Genomic DNA, 18220 nt, shown 5'->3' on the forward strand with positions numbered 1-18220 from the left:
GTCAGTAATATATGATACGGAATAGTGTGGCACATACTGTGAATACTCCAGGGTAGGGAAGTATTAATATGTTTTTAAGGTAATACTGGGAATTAAATTGTCATCCTGGTTTTAATGGAAAAGGGATGGGTGAAAATTTGAAAGGCCCATTTGCCCAAGAATGGCACTCCAATGCTGAATTTCCCCTTTTGACCAGTTTCATCCAGATACCCTGTATTCTTCATGGAAGGGTTGTAGGGTCCATGAGAGCACAAAGACATTTCAACAGTGCAGTAATGGGAGCTCTTCCTTCAGGCAGGAGGGTGTCATCCTCACTGCTCAGGACTGCCATAAGAATTCCACATATGCCACTCATCATCTTTTCAGACAACTGTGATATAAGCAAGGAGGCTAGGGTGAGCAATTTCCTCTGTGCTATCTTTGAGTGGCTCTGCTCACTTCCGCCTGTGTTTTTTCTTCTGTTCTTTGCGTTGCTGTGCTCTTTGGTCCTTCTTCATCCTTGAGTCCACTACCTTGAAATGACCTCTGACTCCAGCTGGTCGGCGCACTTTGCGACCCACACCTTTTTTGGCTACGACATAGGTAACTTGTCGTTTCTCCTTGCCAAGCCCAGCCTTCTTGTAGAGACTATAAATGGAAGAAGAAACAGGTTGGAGACTTTTTGCCACTCTTTTTTTTTTTACGCCCATGTACCTTTGTGGGCACTCTTCCCCCAATTACCTTCGCAGTTGTGCCACCTTCTCTCGTTCTGAGATGTCCACTGTGTTCACTACAGCTTCTGCCTTCTTCTTGGTCTGCTCCAGCTTCTTCAGCATCTGTGAAGGAAAATCTGTCAGGTGACCTCTTCCCTATCCCCTGTCCCACCACCCATAATCTGAGGCAGCCCCCATTAAACCACCCGTAATCTGAGGCAGCCCCCATTACTTACTCTCCGTTTCTTTCTGGCCTTAGCTTCAGCCACTTTCTTGATGGGACGTGCATTGATTTCCCGCCAACGTTTCCGATAATGTTCTACCTCCTTTTTGTCAATAGGCAATTGTCGTATCCTGTGCTGCTTTTCCTCCTGGACAAACCATTCTGGAAGTTCCCCCTCATCCTCATTAAATGTATAACTATGACAGAGAGAACACCGGCCCTAATAACCACTCCAGGCCCTCTAAAGAAGAAGTCACTTACCCACTCCACCTTTCTCTGACCCCCTTACCGGCTGAAGGAGTTATCTATGAGATCTCTCTTGGCCTTTTTGGAAGAGGCAATAACAGCACCTAGTGCAAGGCCTTCAGGGTCCAGTATCTGATGTTTTACTAGACAGGGGAAAAGAGTCAAAGCTCTATGCTCAAAGCTAAAATCTCCATTGTCTCCTCCCATTGCACTATGTGCAGAGCTCTTACCTGGATCCTCGATAGGCACTATCTCAAACTCATCATCATCATTTGATGTAGGCTTCCAGCTTCGCTTCTTATTTGGCTGTGGTTCCTTACTGCAGAAGAAGAGGTGAGGACTCAGGATCCTACCATTCCCTACCACTCAGACAACACACCAACTCACTTTAGCTCTATTTAGAATCACTTAAAGAATTTTTAAAAATTCCACCACCATATCTACAGTTGACATTTAATGAAGGTGAAAGACTGAAAGCTTTCCCTCAGGAACAAGACAGGGATGCTCACTGCTACCACTGTACAACATTGTATGGGAAATTCTAGGCAAAGCAATTAAGCAAGAAAAAGAACAGGTATCCAAGAAGTAAGTTTATCTATTTGCAGACAACATGATCCTACATACAGAATATACTGAAAAATCCTCAACACAACTCCTAGAGCGAATAAATTAATTCAGCAAAGAGGCAGGGAATAAGAGGAACACCCAAAGATATATTAGTAATGAACAACTGGAAGAAAAAAAATTCCATTTATAATAGCTACTAAAATCATTATCTAGGAATAAACCTAACCAAATAATTAAAAGACTTGTACACATAAAACTACGAAACACTGCTAAAAGAAAGGCCTAAATAAATGGAAGGATATTCTATGTGTTCACGGATTGGACAATTAAGTATTGTTAACACCATTTTGCAGGTTCAACACAATCCCAATGAAAATTCTAACAACCTTCTTTGCAGAAATGGAAAAGCCAATCGTGAAGTTTATATGAAAAAGTAACGGGTTCTAAGTAGCCAAAGCCATCCTGAAGAATGACACTGGAGAACTCTCACATCCCCATCTTAAATCTTACTACAAAGCCACAATAAGTAAAAGAGCATGTTGCTGGCACAAGGACATAAAGACCAATGGAATCAAATTGAGAGGTCAGAACTCAACCCTTACATTTATAACCAACTGATTTCTGACAAGGGGCAAAAATCACTCAATTGAAAAATAATCTTTTCAACAAATGGTGCTGGAAAAACTGAATCACCATTTCCAAAGAATGAAGATGGACCTCTAGCTCATACCATATACAAAAATCAACTCAAAATGGACCAAAGACCTAAATACATAAGAGCCAGAACTAACAAACTCCTAGAAGAAAACAGAGGGAAGCAACTTTAGGACCTTGTGTTAGGGAATGGTTTCTTAGCTTTACACCCAAAGCACACATAACAAAAGAAAAAAATTGATAAAAGATCTCATAAAAATTTAAAAATGTGTGCCTCAAAGGACTTTATCATGAAAATAACATCCTGAACAATGGGAGAAAATATTTGCAAACCACATATACAATAAGGATTTAATATCCAGAATGTATAAATCCTTCAACTCAATAGGAAGGCAACCCAATTTAAAAATGCACTAAACACTTGTATTATACAATAGCCAAAAAAGCACATGTAAAGATGCCCAATGGCATTAACTCTTGAGAGAGACAAAAACACAATGAGACCTGTTTCCCACTTGTTAGAATGGGTACTGTTGAAAGAATAGAAAATGAGAAGTGTGGGAGAGGATGCAGAGAAATAGGAAAACTCGTCCATTGCTGATGAGAATTGTTAAAGGTACAGCTGCTGTGGAAGACAATTTGATGGTTCTTAAAATTAGATTAGATGAGCTGTCAATCCCACTACAGATATATATCCAAAAAGAATCCAAAGCAGGAACTTGAACTGATTTTTATACATTGATGTTCATAGCAGCATTACTCACAATTGCCAGTAGATGAAAGCAACCCAGGTGTTCATCAACATACAATGGGCTATTACTCAGCCATAAAAGGAATGAAGTTCTGATATGTGCTACAACATGAACCTTGAATACATCATGTAGAGTGAAATAAGCCAGATAAACAAAGATAAATATTGTATAAGCAAACTCACTGATATGAATTAGAATAATAAGAGTCAGAATCTAGAATATAGGTTACCAGGAGACAGGATGGGGATAGGGAATGGGAAGTTAAGGCTTATAATGTACAAAGTTCCTATTTGGAATGATGGAAATGTTTTGGTAATGGATGGTGATGATGGTAGAACTAAAAATAATTAACAGCACTGAAATATATAAATGGGTTAAAAGGGGAATTGTTTGTTTTATATGTGATTCTAAAATAAAATTAGAAAAAAATCCATAGAACTGTACAACACAGTGAACCCCAATTTAAACCATGGACTACAGTGTTAATAGCACAAGTATAAAATATGCTTTCATCAACTGTAATAAGTGTACCACAACAATGCAAAGTGTTATATGGGAATCCTGTATTTTAGGCATGATTGTTTTGTAAACCCACAATTTCTCTTAAAAAAAAAAGTAAAATAATTCTGCCACCCAAGCTGTACCCCAGACCAGTTAAATCAGAATCCATTAAAAAAATTTTTTTGAGTGCTGTGGCAGCCAGCACTCAAGTGCTCAACCACTGTGCCACACTGGCTCCTTTGAGTTGGTTTTTTCATTTCATTTTGTTTCTGGGTGCATGGGGGACCGAACCCAAGACCTCCCATATGGGAAGCAGATGCTCAACTCCTTGAGCCACATCTGCCCTCCATCAACATTTTTAAATCTGCTACTAAGGTTGAGAACCTACACCTTAGAGAAAAGGTTAGACCTACTGCTTCTTCATCCCTTCCCCCATCAGATGTAACCACTCACCTCTCCTCATCCTCGCTGCTGCTGCTGCTGCTGCTACTGCTATCTGAGCTGCCACATTTTTCTTCCTCCTCAGGAGCATTAGTAGCCTTTCTACCTAAAGGAGTCTCTTTCCCCTCAGGAGCTTCGTCCTGGCACTGGGGAGATTTTCTCTCAGTCTTCAAACTTGAAGATGGTAGCAGCAGCTGTTGCTCCTTGTGACGACTCTCATACAATAGCTGGGCCTGACTGATCTCCAGTGCCTCATCAGCATCGTCCTCAATCCCATCAAAGCCATCCTATAATTCAGAGATTCTTTAGCTACTCTTCTCCCAGGGAATGCCAATTCCCTGACTTGCCCCAGCCTCTTCTTACCTTTGAGAACCATAGGTTGGTTTGTTCTTCCTGTTGTACTGCCCTTTCCTCCAGTGGCACCAGCAATGGATTCTCTTCTTCCTCCTCTTTTTTATCATCTTCTATATCAGCGATTTGCACCCTGAAGATCAAAGAAAAGTGGGTGACCTAGAATGCCCTGGGGGACCCTGGAGGACTTGCTTCCCCCATCCCCTCTCTGGTAACACCTGTTGTTAACTCTACTTTGGGACTCCAGCTGAGCAAGTCAGCCCCTTCCACTTCTTACCGCATTTGGTCCTTTAGACCCTGATGCCCTCCAACTCCTGCTAGCTCCTCTGGTTCCAGATCGCTGTCCAAAGATACACTGCTGTCCTCAGTTTCTGACACATAGATGTCATCCCTTGGCAGCTCAGACAGATACGTGTCTGCAGCACTCATGTCCCCTTGTGTTACTTCCTGTAACAACTGAAGACAATAGAGAAACAGAGGGCAAGGACATTTTAAAGGAGCTTGTTGCTCCCTCCCCGCCATGTCCACTATCTTAGCTTATACTCAGTAACACTAGGGAAATACAACATGGCAGACATAGTATGTCCTTTTACACATAGGCAAGCTCAGACCCAGGGAAGTGATTGGCTTGTTTAAACATCCCTTTAGAGGGGAGTAGGAGTAGCCCAGTGGTTGAGCACCTGCTTCCCATGTACAAGGTCCCAGTTTCAATCCCTGGTACCTCCTAAAAACAAAAAACCTCCCTTTAGACCCAGGCCAGGTTACTAATCCATTCTGCTCAGCTATCTTGTCTTTAATAGTAGCACAAATAGGTTTTATGGAAAAGTACCCTATGGCCTACATAACATCAAATCTTAAATAAATGTTCTTAAATATTACCAGTTTTCCTTAAATATTACTTCCTTAAAAAGTACTCTCAAAAGGCACCTCAAATATTTGTGAGAGTAATACAAACTACAAATTTTGTTTCTACCTAATACAGAAACCCAGGCAGCACATATATAACAAGAAGCACTGTTTCATTTAAAAATCAGTTGTCAGGGACTCAAAATGTATTTTGCTCATGGCAAAAATAGCTACCATTTATTGAGAGTTTACCAGATTAGGTGCTACACAACCATCTTCTTCTATTCCTCACAAAAATCCAAGGAGTGAGGTTCTATTCTGTTTTACAAATGAGGAAACTGAAGCAGAGAAAAGTGAAGGGATAGTATGGTCAGTCACCTGGATCCCACAGGGGAGCTGGAACTGAAACCTGAGCCTATGTCTGCTCTCAGGCCAATGCTCTATTACCTCTTGTCAATAGACTATCTGGTTATTACATTCTTACACAACAGTCACAAAAGCTCATTTTGCTTGTGACACAGTTTTTACCTGGAAAAGCATGTTCTCCAGTATTTGGCAGAAAGAGCACCACAGCCTAATTCTGCACTTATGTGTTCTAAGTCTTGCTAATTCATTAGATGTATGCTCCTTGATCTCTGAAACAGGCTCCTGTTTATTCCCATCTCCCCCTCACAGGCAACACAACCTATGATCATTGATCCACACTTAAAACTACATCTAACACCCCTATATCCAAGCACCCCAACCCCGCTCCACCTGGTGACCCCTGATGGTACGCAGGGAGAACATGCCAGTTTCTCCCTCATCTGCGATGGAAACCCCAGGTAGATCCATCTTCAGTGCCACACGCTCCCGCTGTTTTCTCTGCTCACGCAACAGCTTCTTTTTCTTCCTGAGGGGATGGGGTTGTAGAATTAAACCTTTATTGTGCCCAGCTATGAAGATTCCCTACACATGCCCTTCAACCTCTTCTCCCATCTTCACACACTGAGGAATTCTGTGATGGGGCTCCCCCAGCACCCTCACCTCTTCAGCTCCGCCACCTCCTGGGCCTTCATCTCTGCCAGGGTCCGGTTCAGCTGCTCCTCCTCCTCCTCCTCCTCAGAGGGCTGCCTCATGGTTCCAGATGTTGAGTTGTCCTCATCACCTTCTTCCTCCTCTTCCTCTCCCGAGCTGAGACTGACAAAACAGTCCAAGGAATCTGATAATTTTCCCAGATGTTTCCCTTGACACCCAGTCAGCACCAATCCTAGTTGAATTCCCACCTCACCTAATGTCCAGGGCCTTCGCTTGCTCTTTCAGCTTCTTGGCCACATATCGACGAAGCTTAGTTCTCCAGTTCAGCAAAGACCTGTCCCAGAAATGCCATTACCAGTCTTACCATCTTTCTCTTTGACCCTGCTCCCTCTTCTGTTTTAGGCCCACACACCAAGTTTAGGTCTTGAGTCACATAAATCCCAGGGCTCAGACCCCCACCCCAAACCTCTGGCACAGCAGCATCCTATTCCAGAAATCCAACATTGTGGCATACAAAGGCCTTTTCCTGTCCTCAGGGCTCTGGCATCTACCCCATACCTGAGCTCCTTGCGCCCCAGCACTTTGATGTCCTGACAGCACACCTGTATGTCCTCAGTGGTAGCTGGGTGCTGTGCTAATTCTTCATCATCTAGCAAGATCTATTTGAGAAAGGAAAGGAGTCAAAAAAAGACTCTCAGGGAAACGGACTTTGGCCCAGTGGTTAGGGCGTCCGTCTACCATATGGGAGGTCCGCGGTTCAAACCCCGGGCCTCCTTGACCCGTGTGGAGCTGGCCATGCGCAGTGCTGATGCGCGCAAGGAGTGCCGTGCCACGCAAGGGTGTCCCCCGCTTGGGGGAGCCCCACGCGCAAGGAGTGCGCCCGTGAGGAAAGCCGCCCAGCGTGAAAAGAAAGAGCAGCCTGCCCAGGAATGGCGCTGCCCACACTTCCCGTGCCGCTGACGACAACAGAAGCGGACAAAGAAACAAGACGCAGCAAATAGACACCAAGAACAGACAACCAGGGGAGGGGGGGAAATTAAATAAATAAATAAATCTTAAAAAAAAAAAAAAGACTCTCAGACCATGTTTCTGGTGGTTCCTTATACCCATCAATTCTGAGACTCACTTCGCTGGCCTTGGAGAGGAAGTCAACAGGGTTGGCAGCTCGGAGGAAGTCTGTGACTGAGGTACAGTGATAGAGAGTAAGGTCACCCTCAGCATAGCCTTCAGCCTTAGGGAGAGAAATGAAAATGAGCAGCCACTTCTGGGGTATCAGGAAAACCCACCAGGGCCAACCTTCCCAGGATTCTAGGACCCAAGGGTAGCCCCATACCCCAAACACACCTTTGGCTTCTTCTTAGTCACCAACTCAGTAACAGTCTTGGCCTGAACTTCAACCTCCTTGAAGGCAAATTTGGGATCAAAGAATTTACTGTCAACTTTATCAGGAGCCAAGAATCCTAAAATAATAAGATATATTAAAAAGTGTGCTTTGGTCACATCCCACCCCATCAAGATGGCAGAGTAAGATACTTCAGGGCTCTGTCCCCCAACAGAATCTTTGAACAACCAGCAAGAACTGACCCAAACATCTTTCTCAAAGACCCAGAAAACAGTTAAAGGGACTACAGTCACAGGGCAAGTGCCAAATCAAGAAAAAGGCTACTTAAAAGTGGTACGATCTCATGGCATCTTGGGGGGACCCTCCCTAACCCAAATGGCTATCCCAGTTTCAGAGGGAACATAGTAACCTTCATGCACATACTGGGAGCATGTATGTCTGGCCCAATCTGGCAGTGACCTGAGGGACTTGCCGTCTCAGAACTTGCCCTGTGTGTGAAAGATAGCTCAAAGAGCTCTCCTGCAGAATGCTGTGAGAAAGCAGTCAAGTGGCTTCCTGGGGCAAGTGACTGCTGGGCTATAGGATATACAGTGCAGTTGCTCAGGACTGTGAGGAAACTGTTGCTTAGGAAGGAGGGCATACTTGTATCCATGTAAATGGGGGAATTTCAAAGACCACAAACACATGCCCAAAACAAGAAGCACATGCAGAAAGAATCAAGGAGGCCCCCTATGCTTTGGCTTGGAGCTATTCTCTAAATTCCCTGTATGGATAAACTCTGAAAAAGAGCACTCAAACAGATCAATCCACAAATATTGGGAATGGTGGTTTCTTTTTTTCTGTTAGCCCCTGGTATTCAAGGAAAGCTCTGTCATAATATTAGCTGGATACAAACTTAAGGAACAGAAATCAGAGTCTAAACCCCAGTGATAACACATTACAATATCGAAAAGCCAAAAGATTACATAACATACAAAGAAACAGGAAGTAACAGCCCAGGCAAAAGAGAAAATTAAAGAATTAGAAATCACCCATGAGGAGGACCAGACCTGGGACATACCAAATGAAGACTAAAAAAATGGTCCTAAACATGTCCAAAGAGCTAAAGGAAAAAAATTGAAAATATGAAGAAAATCAGTACAGTACTGATGCGCGCAAGGAGTGCCGTGCCATGCAGGGGTGTCCCCATGTGCAAGAAGTGCACCCCATAAGGAGAGCCGCCCAGCCCAAAAGAAAGTGCAGCCTGCCCAAGAATGGCACCGCACACATGGAGAGCTGACACAACAAGATGACGCAACAAAAAGAAACACGGACAGAAGTAAGTGGTCACAGAAGAACACATAGCGAATGAACAGAAAGCAGACAACTGCGGGGGGGCGGGGAGGGGAGAGAAATAAGTAAAAAAAAAAATCTTAAAAAAAGTTAATTAAAAAAAATGAAATCAGGAAGGTGAAAGATGAACAGAGATTATCAACAGAAAGACGGAAATCATGTAAAGGAACTAGAGCTGAAGACCACAGTACTGGAAATTTAAAATTCACAGCAGATTGAAGCTGGTAGGAGGAAAAGAATCTAGAACTTGAAGATGTGAAAATTGAAATCTTCCAGTGTGAGAAGCAGAAGAATGAAGAAAAAAGCAGAGCCTGAGGAACCTGTAGTCCACCATCAAGTATGCCTATATATATATATATATACACACACTTTAAGAGTCCCAGAAGGGAACAAAAGGGGGCAGAAAGAATATTTTCAAAGAAATAATTGCAGAAAACTCAAATTTAATAAAAGACATGAACATACACAGCAAGATACTCAATGAACTTCAAACAGGATAAGCCCAGACACACGATGCAGCACATTCTAATCAAACTGTTGAATGCCAAATATAATTCTGAAGCTACAAGAGAAGCAATATGTCATGTACAAGGAAGCCTCAGTAAGAGTAAGTGTGGATTTCTCACCAGAAACCATGGAGGCAAGAAGTCAGTGGAATGACATTTAAGTGCTGAAAGCAAAAAAACTGCCAACCAAGAATTCTACATCCAGCAAAACCATCTACCAAAAATAAGAGATTAGGGAAGCAGACTGGCTCAACTGGTAGACCATCCACCTACCGTTATGGAGGGTCCAGGGTTCTATACCCACGGCTTCCTGACCTGTGTGGCAAGCTGGCCCATGTGCAGTGCTGCCATGTGCAAGGAGTGCCGTGCCACACAGGGTGTCCCCATCTAGGGGAGCCCCACATGCAAGGAGTGCACCCTGCAAGGAGAGTTGACCCGCGTGACAAAAAAGCACAGCCAGCCCAGGAGTGGTGCCACACACACAAAGAGCTGATGTAGCAAGATGACACAACCACAAAAAAGAGATGCAGTTTCCCAGTGCCACCTGATAATACAAGTGGATGCAGAAGAACACACAGCGAATCGACAGAGCAGACAATGGGGGGGAGGTAAAGAAATAAATAAATTAAAAAAAAAAAAAGAGATCAAAACATTCCCAGATAAGCAAAAGCTGAGCAAGTTTGTCACCATTAGACCAATCCTACAAGAGGTATACTAAACAGGGTTCTGCAGATTGAAAGGAAAGGACACTAGACAACAGATCAAAGTCACATGAGAAAACAAAGATCTCTGATAAAGGAAATGGTAAGGGTAAATCTGGCAACGGAATGACAAGGGTAAATATAAATGCCACCATTATTGTGTTTTTGGCTTATAACTCTACTTTTACTTCCTACAGACTCTAAAAGGCAAATGCATAAAATGTAATGAGAAATCAATGATTTTGGACTTAAAATATAACCTGTAATCTGTAAACAAGAACTATAAAGGTGGGTAGAGGAGTTCAGCAACAGTGTGTGTGTATACTTTGAAGTTAAATTACTATCATATCAAACAAGATCATTACAGATTTAAGATGTTAAATTTAAACCTCATAGTAACTACAAAGAACATACCATAAAATATGCAAGCTCATGGAGACAGAAAGAGTACAGGTTACCAGAGGTAGGAGAAAGGGGAGTGGGAGATAATACAAAACAGGTAGATGGTTTCTGTTTTGGGGGTTTTGGCTAAGTTTTAGTAAGGGGGTGAAGGTACCATCAGCATAGTGTATGTGATTAATCCTAATGAATGGTACATTTGGGAATGGCTGAGATGGAAAATTTTACTTATGTTGTATATATGTGCCCATGACAACAATGAAAAAATAGAAGTAATGAGACAATGACAATTAAAGGCAACACGATCCTGGATGGGATGGGCTCAAAAGGACACTATGGGGACATATGAAAAACTTGGAATATAGATTATTAGTTTTATATCAATGCTAAAATTTCTTGAGCTTGAGAACTGTACTTACAGTAGGTACATAGGTGAATATCCTAGTTAGGAAATATACATGACGGTATTACATGTTCAAGGAGCATGATATGTACAACCTGCCTACACTCAAGTGTGCAGGAAATAGACAAACAGGTAGATGAACAGGAAGATGGGATGATAAATTGGTGGAGAGAGAGAATAATACAACAAAATGTTAAAACTGGTGGATCAGGGTATCTTGGGGGTAGAGATATGTTGAAGTTCCCCCTATGGGATTTGTGTATTATTTCTTTTACTGTCATGTTAGCTAGAAAATGTTTAAAATTAAGAAAAGGTATGCTTTGGTAGTTGAGAGACAGAATCGGGACAAAGAAGTAGTGCCCACCCTGGCAAAAGACAAAGATCTCTGCAGATTCATGGCGAGAGGCTTGGGGCTTGGTGGCCTGGACACGGCGGAACAGCTGCTGGAAGATCCATAGCAGGGGCTGATAGTCACGGGAGCGGAAAACCTTTGTGATGAAGCAGCCACCACGGACCAGAAAATCACAAGCCAAACGCAGAGCCATCAGTGTCAAATGGGCTGTGGGATAAAGACAGTCAGTAGGGAACTTCTGTAGCCTGAGAAGGCATGCCTACCTCAACCCTCACCCCCATCTCCACCTCCACCCCTAAGATACCTTGTGAATAAGCGTCATGGGCCCAGCTAGCCCCAACATTGGGTGCCCCATCATTGAGCACAACGTCAACCTTCCAAGTCTTCAGCTCCTTCCTCAGAGCCTACAAAAAAAGATTATGGCAACAAAAATGCAGCCGTTGCTAGAAATGCAGTCCATGGGTCAGCCATCTCTCCACTCATCTGTTGAGTGCCCACCATGAACCAAATCAAGTGCCAGGTGCAGGGGTAAAGAATGGTGAACAAAAATAATTTCCTTGTCTTCATAGAGCTTACAGTCTAACAGTGGGGTTCACCAGAAAGAACTTCACTGAAGATCTCTGCCCTCCCTTAAGTCCCAAAGATCTCATTCCCAACTCCAAAAAGGATGAAATGTACAATAGAATTATCACATCGTGATGCCACTCCTCAGAGCATGGTAAATAGGAAATATCTTGCCTTAGGAGATTTGGGTGAGAAAAGGAAGAGACATGATGTCTGCATATAAAGAGAACTAGAAGAAGGGGATTTCTATTACCTGCCGACAGTGTTCTGTTGTGATGTCCTCCTGGAGTGTCACCACATTGGGGAGAGGCTTGATTGGAACCAGGTCCACACCTACAAGAAATCAGGTCAGCGTATTCCAAGGAGATGCCCCAAGCAGGGAGGAAGGAAAGGCAGAACAAAGATAACGCCTCATGTTCCCACCCTTGAAAACACCTAGAAGAGCCACGCATCACTCACCTACAATAAGGCTAGACACAGGCATAAACTTGGCAGCCACCTGCAACCTATGAAAGAGAAATAAAAGATTTGAAAAAATACCCAGGACCCTCCTGCAATGTGATCTGTCACCTCTGGTGGAGGGAACCCCTGTCAAATGGAGTGTCCGGAGTCTGTCAAAGGTACACACTCCCAGCCTTTTCTCTGCAATCGAAGAAGACAACAGTCACCAAGGTTTAGGAGAAATCCATGTTCAGGAGTGAGAAAAGTCTGAGGCTGACTGAAGCGGCTGTGGCTCAATCAGTTGGGCTCCCATCTACCATATGAGAGGCCCTGGGTTCCTGTCCCAGGGCCTCGTTGTGAAGGCAGGCTTGCCCCCACGCTGCAGACGGCCGCCTGGCCCACAAGCCCCACGGACAGCCAACTCAGCAAGGTGACGCAACAACAAAAAAAAGGGAGACATGCAAAAACATAGAAGAGCAAACAAGGAATGGACACACAAAGCAGAGAGCAAGCAAGCCGCCAGGGGGGAGGGGAAATAAACATACACAGACACAGAAGAACGCACAGAGAACGGATGCGGGGGGGGGGGGGGGGGGCAGACAACACGCAAAGAGCCACAAGGGGAAGGGTGTTAAAAAAAAAAGTCTGAGGCTGAGTTACTGTATGTAGAAAGGAGACTGCGGTATCTCAAATACACCTCCCCCCCACACCGACTCCCCAACGCAACTCTCCCAATCTAGGCTACCCAGAACTAGGAATCCAGAAAGATGCTAAAGGTGCGACCCGTGCAGGGTAAATACGAACCATCCCCCTGGCGCGGCACACAGGTCCAGCAAGGCTCGGGCTTTCTGCAGGAACTGGAAGCGGCGATTGAGCTGGATTAACTTGAAAGCAGAGCGGGAGCGATAACCTGGGCGCGGCGACAAAACAATGAAGTCCGCGGAGAGGTTTATCAGTGAAATTTCTCCAGAGCCTCACAACCCACCACTCCTGGGAAAGATGAACCTAACATTCGGGAAGCGGGGGCGCGGGGGGTGGGGTGCAGACAGGTCCAAGATTGTTTGCTCGCTCGCTGGCGGCACGAACCCTGACTCACCGGTCTCCTTCGCCAAATGATAGAACTTATCCCGCCGGCTCTTCCCAACTTTGCCCTTCTTGCCCATGGTGGAAAGGAAGAGTGTCACTCAATCTGGGGAGCAAATGGGAGAAGTTGAGCTCGTCTCCCTCCGCCCCGCCCCGAGAACTATATTATGTTTTTCGATTCACACTCCCCGCAGTAATAAAAACGCTGCACTTGGATACACACCGCTCACCTGGACCCTTCGCCGTTTTCCCCACGTTCGGAGTGGCACATGTGAGCCGCAAACCGTACTTCCGCTTCCGCTGCGCTCCTTACGTCCCGGGTTCCAAGTTTTCCGCCATTTTGAGAGTGGCCATTAACATGTTCTATACACGATCCACAGGTTTTATAAGTTGAAGGTTCGGCCTAGGAGGACAGATTACAAGAACTAAAAAAACGGTCTTCTGGGGAGAAAGGTTTGGGAGCGCTGTCCCGTCTTCATCCCCTAGCAAAACGGCCCCTGTTATCCTTCCGTATGCCCCGCCTCTTGACCCGGAACTCTTCTCTCACTGAGTTGTCGGGCTTACCCAAGACCCTGCTTCTGCGCTTGCGCACCAAGACCCTGCCGGCGGCCCTAGCTGAAGAAAGAAAATGGCGCTTGACGGACCAGAGCAGGTATGGTGGCGTCAGTGGGGCAGGACCGGGTCTGGTTGCAGAGCGGGCGTGAATCGTGGTGACGAGCGGACCGGGACAAGATGTTTGGATGGGTTGGGGATTGGTGGGTCAGTCTTGACTGGGCCCTACCTGGGCCCGGATCTGCTGTGTCAGCGCCGCCCCCGGTGAGTGAGGGCAGGGTCGTGAGAGGAAAACTCGGTGGGAATGAGTGAATGACGGGAGCAGGAGCGGGCAGCTGCGAGTCCCAGGTAGACTGGGGACTGGGTTTGTGTGGCGCGTGATGCGGTACAAAGCGCTCCCGTGTATACCGTCTCTTGATCCACTTACTCTTATTTTATTTTAGTCATGTGAACATAGGGGGTTTAGAAAGGATTAGAACCCAGATCTTAAGCCTCCAGTGTCCAAGCTCTTTATAATTCAAAGCTGTCTGGTATTTAAGCCTTGTTGTCTTTACCCTTGGATGCTGTTGTTGCTTAGTAATTACACTATCTTCAGATGGAGTTGGAAGAGGGGAAGGCAGGCAGTGGTCTCCGCCAGTATTACCTATCCAAGATTGAAGAACTTCAGGTGAGGATCGATTTCAGAGGGAGCTGGGAGGGGAATGATGGGTTGATCAAAGTACTTTTCTTTTTTGCTTCTTTTCCGGTTTTTTAGAGGTGTACATATGAGAAGTAAAACACTAGAAGTAAATTAAGTAGATAATCTCTTGTTCTCTTTAAATCCCACCCTTTTGAGGATAATAAGTACTCACAATTTGTTACGTGTCTTTTAACAAGAAGGTACCTACAGCCAAAGGCCATTCCTTTTGGAAGAGGCTTCAGGAGATGAGACTTACCAAAACGGGACTAGGGCAGGTGGAATGAGAGAAAACAGCATTGTGGGCTCTGGATAATGCTCACTCCACGGGACTAAGCTACAAAGGAATTGGGCTTCCCATTGTTCTAGCCTTAAGAGGGAGCATGGACCATAGAAATAATAATAGTATATAAATCTGGTAAGGGAGAAGTCATAGAAAATTTCTGAATTCCAGGTACATTTACAGGTATGATGTTTTGTTTGCAGTTTTTTTTGTTTTGTTTTGTTTTTTAATGCTTTCCTTTATGATTTCTTTTGTTCCTCACAGTAGTTCTGAAAAGCAGCTGGGTAGGTAAAGTTATGCTATCTACAGTCTGGACATACGTCTTTTAAGGAGCTTACCCTAGTACCCTAGCTTTACTAATTCTAGCCAGGCTAGAACTCAGGTTTCTGACTCAAAGGCTAGAAGTCTTTCTACCATACCATGTTGCCTCCCCCATAATTTGCTAGATGAGCCAGCTATAACTTTTCTCCATTAGGTTCCATTATTTCTTGATCAGTATTGGACAAGTAGCCTTTTTTGATGGCTGCCCTAGGCTCCAGAGCGACTTTTTGGAGGACAGAACAGGGTCATTAGGTTTAGGATCTATACTGGACAATCTAAAACATACAGATTTCCTGTGCCCTTCCTTCACTCAGTTCATACCTACTTATGAAGGGTCTTTGACGAATCTTACTTCCCTCTATCTTCTGCCCTTGGGTACTACAATTTGTCTCTTGTCCTCTGCAGCTGATTGTGAATGACAAGAGTCAGAACCTTCGGCGGCTGCAAGCACAGAGAAATGAGCTAAATGCAAAAGGTAAGGGGAAAGATGGAAGGCAGCATGTGGGCTGTGACTGGGGTCTCATGGTTCCTGATCTTCCTTAACTGTCTGCACAGCAGTGCTCATTGCTTTCTAGCAATCCAAGGTGATGTTTGCGTTATCTTCATGCAGTTGTTTCATGTGTACATTACATTCTTGAGCTATATTATTACCCCTTTAAAGGTAAGCTCACTGATTTTTTGTGTGAGGCCTTCCCTTTCAAAACTTCAAAATGTTTATACTTGTTGAATATGGAGGAAGGGACACCAGCATGGTTGACCACTCTGTTCTCCCACCTAGTTCGTCTGTTGCGGGAGGAGCTCCAGCTGCTGCAGGAACAGGGCTCCTATGTGGGGGAAGTTGTCCGGGCTATGGATAAGAAGAAAGTGTTGGTTAAGGTAAAGGACCAGCCTCAATTGTCCACTGCATTCTCACCCCTTTGTGTGGAGCCTTGGGAGGACCATGTTCCATCATTTCATTCTGGGACTCTCATGGGTCTTCCTGGCGATTGGGTGACTGTCAGGGAAAGTCATGAGTCCTTGTCTCTTTTAGGTACATCCCGAGGGCAAGTTTGTTGTAGATGTGGATAAGAACATAGACATCAATGATGTGAGTGTGGCAGGTGAGGTGGGGGTTACGGTCAGCTCCCACTGCACCACTCCCTGAAACTACTTTGTTCCTTTTGCCCAGGTGACACCCAATTGCCGGGTGGCTCTAAGAAATGACAGTTATACTTTACACAAGATCCTGCCCAACAAGGTGGACCCTCTGGTGTCATTGATGATGGTGGAGAAGGTACCAGACTCAACTTATGAGATGATTGGTGGACTGGACAAGCAGATTAAGGAGATCAAGGAAGTGATCGAGCTGCCTGTTAAACATCCCGAGCTCTTTGAGGCACTGGGCATTGCACAACCCAAGGTGAGGAGTGGGGCTTCTTTGAGCCATGTTGTGTTATACCCTTCCTGACCCAGGCCAAACTGAGTGGGGTTCTGTTGGAGTGTCAGAATGTACTATAGCCTACATAGGCCAGCCCTTCTCCACAGAAGAGGGGTTGAGGGAGTGATATTCCCAGGGTTCTGAGGTAGTTTGGTTATAAGCTTCAGAACGAACTTTAGACATTCAGCTTTTATATCCCTAGTCTCTAATTTGCAACAGCAAGCATTTAGTAAATATTCACGGAGTGAAATGCGGAGGCTGGCTTTCTGCTCTGAGTCCTGCTGTTTCCCTCTAGGGAGTGTTGCTGTATGGACCCCCAGGCACTGGGAAGACACTATTGGCTCGGGCTGTAGCTCATCATACCGATTGCACCTTTATCCGTGTCTCTGGCTCTGAACTGGTACAGAAATTCATTGGGGAAGGTAACTGTGGCTAGGAACCTGAGAAACGAGTGGAAATGAGGGAGGCAAAGGTCTCATCTGTCCCTAACACCGGCTTTGCCTCTGCACAGGGGCAAGAATGGTGAGGGAGCTCTTTGTAATGGCTCGAGAACATGCTCCGTCCATCATCTTTATGGATGAAATTGACTCCATTGGCTCCTCACGGCTGGAAGGGGGTTCTGGGGGGGACAGTGAAGTACAGCGCACAATGCTGGAGCTGCTCAACCAGCTGGATGGCTTTGAGGCCACCAAGAATATCAAGGTAAGTGGTGTCAGCTTCAGGATGACCTAAGAGAAGGCCCTGGGTACTTGGCAGACTGGGGAAGAATTTAGTTGATGCTACTCCCTTTCTCTGCTCAGGTCATCATGGCTACTAATAGGATTGATATCCTAGACTCAGCGCTGCTTCGCCCAGGGCGCATCGACAGAAAAATTGAATTCCCACCCCCCAATGAGGAGGTTTGTGATGGGTCATGCTGGGAGAGGCAATGGCTCTGGGGTAGGAGGATGGGGCTCAGGCCTTTCCTCTCTGGTCTCTAGGCCCGGCTGGACATCTTGAAGATTCATTCTCGAAAAATGAACCTAACACGAGGGATCAACCTGAGAAAAATTGCTGAGCTCATGCCAGGAGCATCAGGGGCTGAAGTGAAGGTAACTGAAGTACCCAAAAGAGGGTACAGGCAGGAAGCTCTGGGTTCAGAGGCACATACTCAGGGCTGAGAGACACACCAACAGTGCCTTGTCTTCCTTTCCCTGCTAAGGGTGTGTGTACAGAAGCTGGCATGTATGCCCTGCGGGAACGGCGAGTCCATGTCACCCAGGAGGACTTTGAGATGGCAGTAGCCAAGGTACATGCCCCCCACTTTTCTCCCCTTGCTAATGGTTGCTTGAACAATGAGAAGAGGGTGTGTTGTATGTTCACCCATATCATAACTAAGTGCTCGTGCTTTCTCTCTCTCTCCCCGCCCTCCTCCAGGTCATGCAGAAGGATAGTGAGAAAAACATGTCTATAAAGAAACTCTGGAAGTGAGGTGGATCTGCTTTGTGTGGGTCCCTCAAATAAAGCTCTGTGGGAAAAGCTCTAGCACTCCAGTCTGTTAATGATGGCAGCACCGTTC

At 45.2% G+C, this 18220-nt stretch overlaps 2 protein-coding genes across 6 annotated transcripts; one reads left to right on the plus strand and one right to left on the minus strand.

Annotated features, from left to right (window-relative positions):
- Positions 1–92: 92 nt before the first annotated feature.
- On the minus strand, positions 93–13958 carry FTSJ3 (FtsJ RNA 2'-O-methyltransferase 3). Of its 4 annotated transcripts, none has more exons than XM_004456789.4 (21): positions 13644–13958; positions 13427–13519; positions 13135–13240; positions 12349–12395; positions 12143–12222; positions 11630–11729; positions 11338–11532; positions 7635–7750; positions 7417–7521; positions 6849–6949; positions 6544–6624; positions 6300–6452; positions 6030–6165; positions 4705–4883; positions 4440–4560; positions 4089–4363; positions 1392–1480; positions 1205–1304; positions 929–1112; positions 721–815; positions 93–627 (listed from the first exon to the last, which is right to left on the minus strand). In XM_004456789.4, exons 2-21 carry the CDS (start codon positions 13491–13493, stop codon positions 435–437), a joined length of 2523 nt encoding a protein of 840 aa, XP_004456846.2. In that variant the 5' UTR covers positions 13494–13519; positions 13644–13958; the 3' UTR covers positions 93–434. The 4 variants fall into 4 exon arrangements, with proteins under 4 accessions (XP_004456846.2, XP_058140499.1, XP_004456843.2 ...); XM_058284516.2 differs by having other exon boundaries at positions 13637–13915; XM_004456786.4 differs by having other exon boundaries at positions 1205–1480; positions 13644–13954.
- A 57-nt stretch (positions 13959–14015) lies between these two features.
- On the plus strand, positions 14016–18199 carry PSMC5 (proteasome 26S subunit, ATPase 5). 2 transcript variants are annotated; one of them, NM_001293084.1, is given in 12 exon segments: positions 14042–14065; positions 14561–14632; positions 15651–15720; positions 16024–16121; positions 16276–16332; positions 16414–16644; positions 16958–17084; positions 17174–17364; positions 17463–17561; positions 17643–17753; positions 17864–17950; positions 18079–18199. In NM_001293084.1, coding segments are annotated over 12 exon segments (1221 nt in total). In that variant the 3' UTR covers positions 18133–18199.
- Positions 18200–18220: the final 21 nt, after the last annotated feature.

The sequence above is a fragment of the Dasypus novemcinctus genome, chromosome 21, assembly GCF_030445035.2.
Source record: "Dasypus novemcinctus isolate mDasNov1 chromosome 21, mDasNov1.1.hap2, whole genome shotgun sequence".
NCBI lineage: Eukaryota > Metazoa > Chordata > Mammalia > Cingulata > Dasypodidae > Dasypus > Dasypus novemcinctus.